General features: G+C 31.2%; 1 protein-coding gene and 2 long non-coding RNA genes across 5 annotated transcripts in view; 2 read left to right on the forward strand and 1 right to left on the reverse strand.

The window, feature by feature from the left end:
* Positions 1–12,994, forward strand: part of LOC146532390 (netrin receptor UNC5C-like) — a 106,200-nt gene that overhangs the window by 90,435 nt on the left and 2,771 nt on the right. For all 3 annotated transcript variants that reach the window (XM_085196094.1, XM_085196093.1, XM_085196095.1), the window contains 4 exons: positions 10,622–10,759; positions 10,943–11,090; positions 11,468–11,589; positions 12,085–12,318. In XM_085196094.1, the coding sequence (XP_085052220.1) occupies positions 10,622–10,759; positions 10,943–11,090; positions 11,468–11,589; positions 12,085–12,318 (642 nt within the window). The remainder of the gene's footprint in view (positions 1–10,621; positions 10,760–10,942; positions 11,091–11,467; positions 11,590–12,084; positions 12,319–12,994) is intronic.
* Positions 7,711–9,080, forward strand: LOC146532391 (uncharacterized). Its single transcript, XR_014878641.1, has 3 exons — positions 7,711–8,250; positions 8,449–8,592; positions 8,751–9,080. It is a non-coding gene; the product is annotated as an uncharacterized LOC146532391 (long non-coding RNA).
* Positions 9,020–9,710, reverse strand: LOC146532392 (uncharacterized). The gene is made up of 2 exons (XR_014878640.1): positions 9,470–9,710; positions 9,020–9,204 (listed from the first exon to the last, which is right to left on the reverse strand). It is a non-coding gene; the product is annotated as an uncharacterized LOC146532392 (long non-coding RNA).

The raw sequence follows: 12,994 nt of genomic DNA on the forward strand, positions 1-12,994 counted from the left end.
CAGGCTATAGGACTATATTCGAATGACCAGAGAGGCTTTAATTCGCCTATAGCCAAGCGACAAACTTTCGTAGGTATCGATAGTGCTGTATCTCACATCTCCGGCGGCTGGCACTAACAAATGTTCACAGTGTACAAATTTCAACGCAACCCTAGATTGGGTCAGCGGGGTGCTATAGTACCCTATTGACTTTTTATTATTAATTTTATAGAAGGAAATATTGTTATGTGTATTTTAGAAGATTGATGCTGTGATTGGGATATTTTGGTTTGGGCTTAAGAGCTTTGATATTTTTTTTTATATTAATAATTTTATTTTATAGCTCTTGTAATGTCTAAAACCATTGTATTAATTTTACGATAGTTCTGGTTAAACTAGCAATGACTGTTATTTCTTATAATCTAGACATTTTTGAGGTTAAAAATGTGAGATTATAGAATTTGATGAACACGTAAGATATAATAGCATATTTTGTATGTAATTTGTAATACACTCTTAATTAAGATTATTACATAAACAAAACAAATTGGAAACCAAGTTTTATATAGATAGAACTTTTACAAAGTTAAATTAAATTTTATCTCTGAAACATGAAAAGATATGAAAAGAGCCACTTCATTAGCATGCGGTCTTGAGAGTCACTTGTGTCCAGCACGTGTGTTCTTAAACACTAAGCTGTCAAGGGTTAATCGGATAAGCACGTATCACACGCAAATTAATTCTAGCTTCGTCAAACTTTTATGATATTTCACTTTATGGCTATAAGTAGCGGATGTATGATTTATGGTAATAAATAAGCTCATAAAATGTATGTATGCAGGACTGTAGGTAGGTATATAAACGCGGAAACTAGTTTGTGAGATTTATAGGTTATGATAAAGTGCGGTCACAAGTACAGTAGCGAATGCTTGAATTTATTTAAATATACCTCTACTTTACGCTTACTAAGCTAATATTATTTTGTTTAGAATATTTTTAATAAAATATTTCAGATATAATTTCATTAAGCTCCACGTTGAAATAGATTCATTTTTATTTTCACTTTTGTTTTAAAAAAAAATATATAAAATTAAGAGACAAAACAAGAAGGGCAAGATATTTAGTAGATATTTTATGTTTTAATTTTCATTGGTCTGGAAGTAGGAAAAAGGGTTGCGTTGCGTTTCGTTACTCAACACGCAATGTCTCCAAAAATTTGGCGGAAAGTAGGAAACGGAAGTGTCGTAATGGGAACGAAGCGTTATAACACTAGGTTCCCGGGTTTCCTTTTTCTACCCTGCTATTTGTGGTATACAATGTGAAGCTAAAAATAAAAAAAAAAACAATTATTTTTTGGTTTAACCAGAAAAATCAACAAATAGCATTAGATTGTATAAACTCCGCACTTAATTTTTCCATTTTTTAGAGTTATTACGTGTTAAATGGTGGAACCCAGCTAAGCCAGCAAATTTAATAATTGTAATTTATTTTATAAATCGTTTTTCAAACGTAGAAAAACAAGAAATCATTATTTTAATACCGCAACCTGACAAGTACCATAAAATTGGAACACTTTTGTATAATAATTTATAAAGCATGATACAGATAAACAAGATAAAATACAGTGCAGGTCTAAAATGTAACATAATATTACTTACTTACTGTAGCTAGGTATTAACCTTCATAGTTGTTTGTGACTTAAGCAAACAAAAACGAACTTAGAATTTAAGCTGTTCTACACTTTTATTATATTTTATAGGGCGTGTTAGATGTATGTGATTGTGATATCTCGCAAGCTCTACTTGACCCACCCCCTACTGTCTGATTGGGCTGAAATTTGGATCACAACTTCAGTTCTGATGAAAATTAAGTTAAAAAAAATCAAATATATTGTTTTCAAAATGAACGCGGCAACAAAACGGCGTATTACATTTTTTTGTAAAATCTACACAATTACCTAATTGTGTGAATTTTACAAAAAAAAATGATACAAAGATTTTAAAAAGCTGTGATAAACGATTTTACAAAGAAAATAAATAACCTTATCTATAGAATGAAAGGCATTGACAATATACAATGAAAAAGATGCAGAAACCATTTTTTAAAAAGGTTTTATTTAATTTATATTTTTTTACTTTGCCGGATTTGTACCAACTACGTTCGATCATGTAATACAGCTGTGCCAGGATACCGTATAATAATAAATATTAATAGAACTAAGTGTTATTTACTATCGGTATTTACGGCAAGTGGCTGGAAGTCATTAAAATAAACTATCGTAATCTCAATGCAGCAGATATAGTATGTTATACGTTATATATTAGAGGCGTGTTTTAAATTTTAATGTTTCCAATGTTTATGTATGGGTTTTAGAGATATTAACTTGACAGTTGAGTGTCGTTGCATTGATTTGTGGAATGGTTCACTTTGAAAGACTTCGAGTATGATGTTATTTGACTGCTATGTTTCAATTTCAAATTATTTTTATTTCGTTTTATTTATAGTTAAGTACTTAAATAATTGCTTTGAACGATAAATGTATTTAAAATCCCTATTAGAATTGAATGTGTAGCAGGACTGGAACTGGAATATAAATAATTATCATATTTAAAAACAATTAAAACATAATCAAAAAAATATTTCATCAGTCTCATAAGCCAATACGTTTGTAAAAATATTAACTAAGGTTAGTACTTAACAGTTTAACTGTTATTATTCATAGTTAACAATTTCAATATTCATATTTTTTAATAAAAATTAAAAACTCCGTAAACAAATGTTATGTTTCAATATATTTTTCTATCCTTTGTGTGGAATGATGTTTTAAACATGTTAAAAAAATTAAAAGAATTTATGTTTTAGTTCTTCATACTTTTCCCTTGAAATATGTGATATAATAACCTTCCATGTGTAAATTAAAATAACTAGTCCAACGCAATTCTTGTATCAGATTGAAAAACAGTTGTTCATACATTCAATGCAAAACACTAGTTCATACAACAACATACATAACTATAATCGATTTAAAATAACATGTTTAATTTATATTTATAAATTGCAATGTTTCTATTACCTATAAAAACTTCCTAAGTCAACCGTTTAATAGTTTTGTATATATAAATAAAAATAAGGGCAACTAAATCATTTATAGTTCAGTATTATAAAATACTAGTCGTTGCCCTCAACTTTGTCTATGTCTGTGCGTTGTTCATCAGTCACTCAGTAATGAAACGATACATTTTTATATATAAAGATTTAAAATAAAAGAAAAATGTACTTACATGCCAGAGCCATATAGGCCAGACGTGGTGTGAGTTTTAATGTATCGGATCTACATTTACTGTAAGTGGACCAGTGGAGTTTTATTTTTCATAAATTTTTATGAGCCTACATGAATAGTTAGTTGTAAATCTAAAACTTAATCTATATATATAAAAGGACTTGTCCTCACTGACTGAGGTAAGACGCACGCACAGCCGTAACCGCTCATGGTAGAAACGTGAAATTTGGACAGATGTTTACTTTCGTAATCTGGACATCCACTAAGAAGGGATTTTAAACAATTTTAACCCTAAAAGGGTGAAATAGGGGTTTAAAGTGTGTATGGAAAAAAATTGAAATCTGCACCGATTTTTATAAAATTTGAAATTTAGATTTTTAAAAAGTATTTAATTGAACACGTGTTTCATCGTTTTCTAGAATTCTTCCCCTAAGTGTGCAAATAAGGGGTTGAAAGTTTGTATCGAAAAATTCTTAAATCGCCACCGATTTTTATAAAATTTGATATTTAGACTCTTAAAAATATTTAATTGAACATGTGTTTCATGGTTTTCTAGAATTCACCCCCTAAGGGTGTAAATAAGGGGTTGAAAGTTTGTATGGAATTTTTTTTAAATCGCCACCGATTTTTATAAAATTTGAAATTTAGACTCTTAAAAATATTTCAATGAAAACGTTTCGTGGTTTATTAGAATTCACCCCTAAATAAGCAAGCGAAGCTGCGCGCGTCCGCTAGTACTTTATAAGACCTTCGAGTTCTGTCATTGTTTATTTTCAGTTCGACGTAAGCTTCTTGGTCGTATGTTAATATATGTAGAGGCCAGGGGCACAAAGTGTGACTGTAAAAGCGAAGGGGCTAAAGGTGTGGATTGTGGGTTCGATCCCCACTCGAGGAAATGAAAAAATATTTAAATTTATATTTCCATTTCTTCGCTCTGGTGTCAAGGCAAAGCTCGGCGTTAAGTTTCGCCACGCAATGCCTCCAGAATTCGAAGGGGTCAGAAAGTGGGGAACGGAGTGTTTTAACACTAGGTTCCCTCTACCTACCCTGATGTGTGCGGGATACAGCGTGAAGCTGATATAGTAATGCTCTCGTCCCACTCAAAGGAAGTATTTATTTATTCCACGCCCTCACGCCGTATCCCGCACATAAAAAAAACAATTTTCTATTTTCAAAATAACAAAAAGAATTAGCTTCATTTATTCACACATTCAAAACAATAAGAAAATTAAAAGTTTGCACATGCACGATGCATTTAGCTCTATCTGCGGGCGCTATGTGGGGCACACGTGGTGCGAATGACAATGTATCGAATCTATACCTTTTACTAGGATTTAAAGTTGTGGCCTCTATTAATATATACCAATATATTTGTCTTTTTTCTATATATAACGGAAATATCCCAATCGAAACGAAGTTTCTAAACAATAAGTTCCCAGGTTCCCCCTCAATACCCTGCTATGTGTGGAATTCGGTTTTCCCTAATTGCCTACCGCGGTGCAAGGGCTATATCAAATTAAAATAAATAACATAATGAAAATCTGAGTATAAAATGGATACCATTTATAAATTAACGACTTTTCCTTTCAATTTTAAAAATATTAAATAAACATAACTAGACTTGAACCTCCGCCTCTTGGAACATGTTTAATCGCTCAATACTATTAAGCCATACGCTATTATCGAGCTAAGTCGTAGTATAATCTTAGCATCTTAAGCGATTAAAAATAAATTAATTAACGAAATTAGATCTCACGACACTATAAGTAAAGGAACAATTAACCTGAACCGAGTCACGATAACCGCCTGACCAGAATTCCAAAGAGACTTTTAAAGCAAAATTACTAATCTATAATAATTTGTTTTAATCACCTTACATCTGATTTTATTATATGATAAAAGAAAAAAAGGAAATACTTAAAAAAAGCGCCAAGTAAAAGCTTTTTTAATTACCCAGCATCGATTCTCAGATCTTTATCGAAGTGAATGAGACAGCTTCATCGTAACTCTTGATTGGTCGAAGAGATAATTTTGGGTCGAGATACTTTAATCTATAAATTTTGTCCTCGTAATTGAACGTAATGGAATCGTATGGGCCCTCAGGTATTTTAAGTTTCGATTTTAGTTCGAGATAAAGGCGGATAAATGCAGTGAGTTTTCTAGATAGGTGTTTGTCTTTGTAAATATAGTTATTTTATAGCTTTAAGTTATATTCAGCATATAGCAGGATAAACAGAGGGAACCTAGTGTTAGGACACTTTGTTCCCGACTTTTACATATTTATTTACGCGCTTTTAAATGTTCGCCAGTGAAGAGAATCGAACTAACTACTATGACGTATCATCATCAATATTTCAATCTATTTTTGACAATTAGGTGTATTTATAGGCCTATTTATTGTTGGTATTTAATTTACTCGTATTTATATATCATGCTCATTGTGAAAGCCAATTCGCCGTTAAAGAAAGTAGTGTTACAAAAACTTTGAACGGGCGTGACTAGAATTTTGTCTTTGCCGAAAACGACGTGCACATCTCAAAAACACTTACGAAACTAATAAAACTCTTAACAAAAAAGCACCCAGCTACCTTTCTCAGTACCAAATTACCCAAAAAACATACGTCCACCGCGTCCAATCGTAAAGTTGGGAGACGATGACATAAATAATATTAAAAGTTGCCAGAAACTCAATGCCTATTTCATTTGTAAGCAATAAAAGCCGGCGTGGAGCTTTCGGCTCAAAAGTTCTGTATATACCGATATTGCACCTTAAATTTTAGGCGCAACGACTCTTGTCCTTACTTCGAAATATTTCGTTATTTCGGTACCCACTTTACGGCCGACTCGTAAAATGTTAAAAGCTCATCGTGCAGGTGTATCTGTTATAATAACATTTTTAATTCGCTGTAAATGGTATAAGCTCTCCATTTGGAAGTGATGGTAATTTTTTTTATAACTTGTTAACTTTTTTTGGCTGAGCTAGATTTTTATCTAAAGACTAGCCTTAATTTAATAATACTATTATGTTATTAAAATTATTTAGGTACTTGAATTTTAGAATATACTGAGTACTTGAATTTTGTTTTGTACAGAATACTGGTTGTCGTCCGCAGCTTTGTATTCGTGAACTTTTAGACCTTAAATGAAAAATTCCATTTCACTCTGTCCCTGTATAAATTTTGAGAATTCTTCTTTAGTGTTCTCCTGTACTACCTAACCCACTCACATTTCGAATACCAACTATTGATAGCGTTTGGTATTGTCTGTGTTTTCCACTCCACGTTTCCACCAACTCTGAAGTGGGAATCGAAACCCATAACACCATGTTTACAGTCACGCTCTTGTGCCCCTGCGCCACGACGGTCTCTAGTATATAGATTATTATGATATACTCGATTCTGAGGTGTCGAAGAAATGTCTAGCTGTTCACTACTGACTACTACTGTTCAATAGTTATAGATTCGATTCTCACTTGGAGAACTTCGAACATATTAATTATTTTTCTTTGGTCAATAGACAAAGACATAGAAATAGTAATGTTTAGAATAAATAAAGAGGAAAGCTAAATATATTTCTTAGACAAAGTCTTAATTATATTTTTAGTAGTAAAAAAATTTGAGCGAATCGCGATCGCATCAAAAGTTTAGAGGTTTTGTTGGAGTAACTTAGTAATTTATGCGGCCTTTGTCAAGTTTAAGAACGTTTCGCGAATGAAATACTGCGCGGGTCGACCTTCTTAGAGCAAATCCGAACATAAATGCTGAGACCGCGCTAGAAGATTTTTATCCCGATTACAAATTAAAAAAGATTTAACAGGCGGCTATAATTTGAAAGTTTCATTTAAATTCTTTTATTTGTTATTTTTGTTACGTTTTTTCGTGTCGCGTCTTTGTGTAGAACTTCATTCTTGTATATTGGTTAGAAATATTCTACTGAACTTATTATATCTTTTTACTTCTTTTTATTAAGCTACACGTTGTATCGAGAATTTACCGCAGTACGCACATTCATCAACGCGTGTTAGTGCCCAAACTCGGGTCGAGCAAATAGAAGTAAATCGTTTCTTCATAGGAGAACAGCAGAAAGTGATTAATTTTTTATTATTTGAATCAAAAAGTAGATAAATTAATCGTTTGTGTCAATTAAAATATATAACAGCGCTAGTTTCGTTACTTAATGTTAACCATTGAGTTATTAAATAATTTACTTTCTTTAGAATTTATAGTGACTTCTAAAAAAATACATTATAGTGTAAAGGGACAGTGTTTCATTGCAAATACATTAGTTATGGGTTTGGTCCACACTCCGCTATACTCAACGACTAGTGTCTCGAATTTGAAAGGAAAGAACGGAGTGTCTTGGTTGTATATATTATACAATATAAATCTATCAATCTATCAATTCACTTCAATAATAAGCTTTGTTTAATTTCCTTGAGCGAAAAAAAGATAATTCACTTACGCCCAATGTTAATAATCGATCCTAATCCATAAATTGCTACCATAGATTAAAATATCAATCTATTTTTTGAGTTTAGCTTGCCAATAACCTATCGAAGTACTTCATTTTCAATCTTTAACTTCAATCTATCGTTGGGAAGACTAACTGGAGATGAAGAGGGAACTTTGTATGAAAATTACAGCTTGTGCGTGCCAATAAACGATCTGTCCATTTTGACATTACGTTGGATAGCAAAAATGACAGCTAATTGCGATCCGACATATTTTGGGGTTTACTTTATCATATCCCCGGATTGCAAAATTGCATTTATATTATATTTGATTTTTAAAGTAAATAAATATGTGGAGTGACATTTCTTCGAGTGATAGTAATGATAGTGTTATGTAGTCAGTGTCAGCAATTACAAATATATGCAGTGAGCATATAAAAATATATCAAGAGAGTGCTAAAAACTTCTATCAAGTTGGTGCCTTTCCTGGAGTTATTGCTGCAATTGATTGCACTCGAACACTTATGTGTTTAATCGCCATGTGAGTATTATTAAGTTATATAAAGTTTTCTTTACAAAAGCAGGCAAATTATGGAAACTTTTTTTTGTATACTTAATCTCAGTTACTAATTACCATTTCATTTCTTAATTTGAGCTCTGGGCTTATTAATTTCAGTTGCTGATTTTCCAAATTACTATCTCATATATTTGTAAAATAATATTTTATATTTTATTATAGGCAGCAAAATGTGATGCAAGACCTTATGGTAATCAATGGAAGTAAAGTACCAAATAGACCATATTTATTAACACAAGTTCTTAATCCAAGTACTAAAGCAAAGCTGCAAGCAAGCATATATTAAACCAGGAACATAATAGAAAGGTATTATGTTAACCTAATATTACCTATGGTATGGAAAAAAGGGGACGGACCATATAAAAAAAAATCTTATTATAATTTATTAGTATGATGTGTAAATAGTATTAAACTTATTAATATTCTTGAATTATATACCTTATATAGAAATTTTATATTTTTAGAACATTTGCAAGATAATTTCATATTATGGCACTCCATTTGCAGAGATCTTAATTTGGAGGAAGTACCAGGAATGGAAATACCTTCATGACATGATAGATAATGAGGACAGCGCTGCAATATAAGATATCACAGAAAGGACGTAAATAATTGTTTTATAAGATGAATAATTATTCAAATATTTTATATTTATTAATTACTTAAGTGAGAAGATTGTTAGTTAATCATAGTTTTACTTGTTTTTGGGGGTGAATAAGGAAAACAATGTGTATTGTAATTTTTTTATTATTAAAAAAATGTAACCTATTTTTTTATTTGTCTCTTTATATAAATATTTTTTATTTCTTAATTCTAGCTTGCTCCATGTTTAGTAATTTTATCAGCTTTATTCTCCATACATTTCTTATAAGCTACAAAATATTTAGTGAATTTCTTGCAATCACTGTTTTGTTTTTACTGAAAAAAATAAAGTATTTATTAGTTCATTGTTCAATAAAGCATTCATCAATATAAATTAAAATAATAATCTTGCACTTAATCTCAAATTTTATTCTTTGTTATCCAATGTAGCAATAAACAATATGAAATTGAAATAGCCAAGCAAAACGATATTAATATTACAATGAATTCAAAAATTCTATAGAGGCTAACGCCTTTATATAATTTTTCGCATGTATATTTAAACTTAATAAACAAAATTATGAATACATACGATACTTACCTTACTATGCCGGACTCCATTAATGAAATTAAAATAATTATCTTTAGTTCAGTTTAGTTGTAATTTTATGGCGTTTCAAGTTATGTTTAATAATTTATACATGAAAATGGGTTAGGAATAAAGTATCTTAAAACTAACAATTAATTATTATATTATAAAAACATATGCTGTCAAAATGACATGTTCAAGTTCCATTGTACGCACCTAAGCATATTGCATTAAGTTTTAAAAAGTGTTTTAATATTATAAATTTTTATTCTTTTTTAATGTTTTGGGACTTAAAGATTTATTATTTTATTAAAAATAGTTTTTATAGGACTTTAATAAGTAATAATAATTAATTTTAAATTTAATTTAGCATATATATTAGGATTTTGTTAATTAAAAAAAGATACGTAAAACGAAACTGTCGTTACCGCAGGGAGGGCCCTGCAATCCACTTTTGATGATAAGTTGACATTATCCGGAATGGTTATTGGCATGCAGGTTAGAGATTGGATAGATATGTCGAACATTCCAAGATGGACGTTAACTGGAGATCGGAGATACATTATTAATTTCGGGCGTTAGCCTATAATATAATAAAATATTATTAGTTATTTTAGGTCAAATCGAAAATGTTTAGGCGTCAAATTAATTGAATACTGTTGACTTTTAAGAAGGCATATTTTACTGGTCATTAGCTTTCGGCTTGTTGTTGTTTGTGAAATTTTAAAACAAAATAAATTTTGTTTTTCGTCTAACATTTCTTGATCGAAATATAAATACAAATCTGTGTAAAGTAATTTAATCAAGAATTCTATTAATTTATGTTGCAATTATAAGAGACCGACGTGGTGCAGTGGTTCAACATCTGATTATATGCGACGGTTATGGATTCAATTTCCACTCGATAGAACGAACCAATTGCATTTCCTCATGGTAACAAGATAAACCGTGCCATTGAGTTCCACTTCTTAACACACCATGTCTCTAGAGTTAGATGAAAACTGGGGAACTGAATCGTAACACTAGGTTCCCTCTGCATTTCTTACTATACGCAGATTATAACATGAAGTTATTTTTTTTTTTAACCAAGACCTCGACCCGTGTTTAAAGCCATAATTACTCTTCTAAGATACCTGAGAACTAATATAGCTTTATCTTCAACAGTTGCCGCTCACAGTGACATACCACTGTACATCGGCATCGCGGTGGCGGTCGTCGTCTTTCTGGCCGGTGCTGCAGTGGTATATAAGTTGCTGCAGAGAAAAACTAGAGATCATTCACTTTACACTATGACTAGGACTGGTAAGGCAGTTATTTTGATATTATAGTAATATTTTTAGAATTATAGAATCGTTTCCTGATATTCTTCATATGATATTATTTATATTCATATGATAAAATTATACTTTCGCTATATTTTGTTAAGCTCAAAAAGTAACTGTTGATTAAATTAATCTTTTAATTCAAAATTTATTTTTCAAACAGATTTTCAACCAGAAATGTATCCAACAGTGGAGAAGCAGTCACTATCGTTAGCACCCGATCTCATGCAGCATAGACCTCCGAGATACGAACATCCTCAACCAGATCCTAGGACGGAACACCATTACGATGTCCCTCATTTAACTAACAGGTAAATTGCAGTTCTCTTTACACACCTATACCAATACTATAAAGAAGAAGAGTTTATTGAGGTTTACATCATATATTACTTTTTCTAGTTTCATAATAAAAAGCAGGTTAAGAAATCATAGAACTTAGTGTATCTGCATTTGTGACTTTTTTCTTTTTCTTTTCTCGAATCTACGTCTACTATTATCTCACATAACAACTGCACCACGATGGTTCCGAATATATTTTTTTTAAATATTTGTACTTTTCCCCGCCTACTAATAGGGAATCTCTCCATACAGTGTGTAACTAAACGCCGCGTTTATTTACACATTGTTCCATGTCGCCAAAAGAGCTTCTAATATAAAACAAAATATAAAAAACACAATTTGTTCCCAGTTATGCTTCACCTGTCGACCATCAAGTAACGCCGTGCGCCTCGAGCAAGGGCCAGAGTGATGAATACGACAGCAAGCCCTATACTGAATCAGAGCATTCAGCTTCGAGTTGTTTTACTAGCTGTAAGTATTTATAGCTAAAGGTGCAATTATCTTGTCTTTCTTATAAATATAATGGAAATCTGCTTAGGTGGAGGTTTCATTTTTTATATGGAATATATAAGTAAAATCTATTTTTGTTATGTAAATGTACTTTAAATATATGTTTATTTTTTAGCCCAAGCATTATATTTTAAGCGTAAACGCTTCTTGTTTTGTTGTGAGTCGATTTCCACTTGAGGAAGTAAAATATTTAATATTGCAATTCCATGCTATTGTAACAAGATAATAAGCGGCGAAAAATAAGGAAAATAATAAATTATTGATATACTAATAAAAAGCCTGATGATGTACCACTGCAGCAGCCATAATCTATATATAGTCTTACATAAAAAAAATTATAGAAAAATCACACAAAAACTCATCGAACTAACAACCATTTTGTTATATAAACAAATATCACACAGTAGAATACAAAACAATATCATATTACCAATTTAAAAGTAACTTTCTTTGCAGCTGGATCGATGTACGACGCGGCGAATGAGTCAGTGACGTTGCAACTAGCGGAACTCGTATCGAACTCACCTATATCACAGTCTCTGGCTATATCGAGCTCGGGTGCGAGGCTAGCCTTGCCCGCCGCTGGGGTAGCCCTTTCGATTCCAGAAGGTGCACTTAGTAGGGGACGCCGAGAACAAATATATGTTGCTGTTGTGAAAGATGACAGATATAGATATAGATTGGGGAAAGGTGATTTATTATTTTTTTCTTATTTCATTTTCATAAAAGAATGCTTAGTGTTGAGTCACTATGTTCTACGATCCATATTGTTCGAACTTGTGAACTTATTACAAGATGTATGTACTTATATTTTGTTTAGATTCACGTATCCCATATATACCAGATAAATCTAATGGAAATCTAGGCTTAAGGCATCCTTTCCCCTACATGAGGAGGAGGAGGAAATGACAATAAATAAAATATAATCATTCTTTCGAATGAGGATCCCACAACCGTCGCATTTACATTTGAACGATGCTCCATATAGATAAAAAAACATAACAAGTGATTATCTATCATTAGTCATGCCATACTATATTAAAGCTGCCTATTCTCTTAATTACTATTCTAATGATAGTTTCTTTTTACCTATGTTATTAGAACAAGAAACGATAAAGACGACTTTTTATTTACGATAGTCAAAATAGAAGAACCAATACAAAACCTATTAAAATTTTAATTTACAATCTTTAAAATCATTTAATAACAGTTCTTATTTTTTATTTAATCTTGAAAGAATAATTGCTACTTTGCAATAAACTAAAAATATATTGCGAATATTCCACGCTCATACGATTGCTTCGATAGCATCTCGTATACAAAAAAATCAAAATAAACCTAGACTTAAACTATAAAGAAGTCCAAA

Source organism: Heliconius melpomene, chromosome 13, assembly GCF_056956725.1.
Source record: "Heliconius melpomene rosina isolate 202511_hmr_F chromosome 13, ASM5695672v1, whole genome shotgun sequence".
NCBI classification, from domain to species: Eukaryota; Metazoa; Arthropoda; class Insecta; order Lepidoptera; family Nymphalidae; genus Heliconius; species Heliconius melpomene.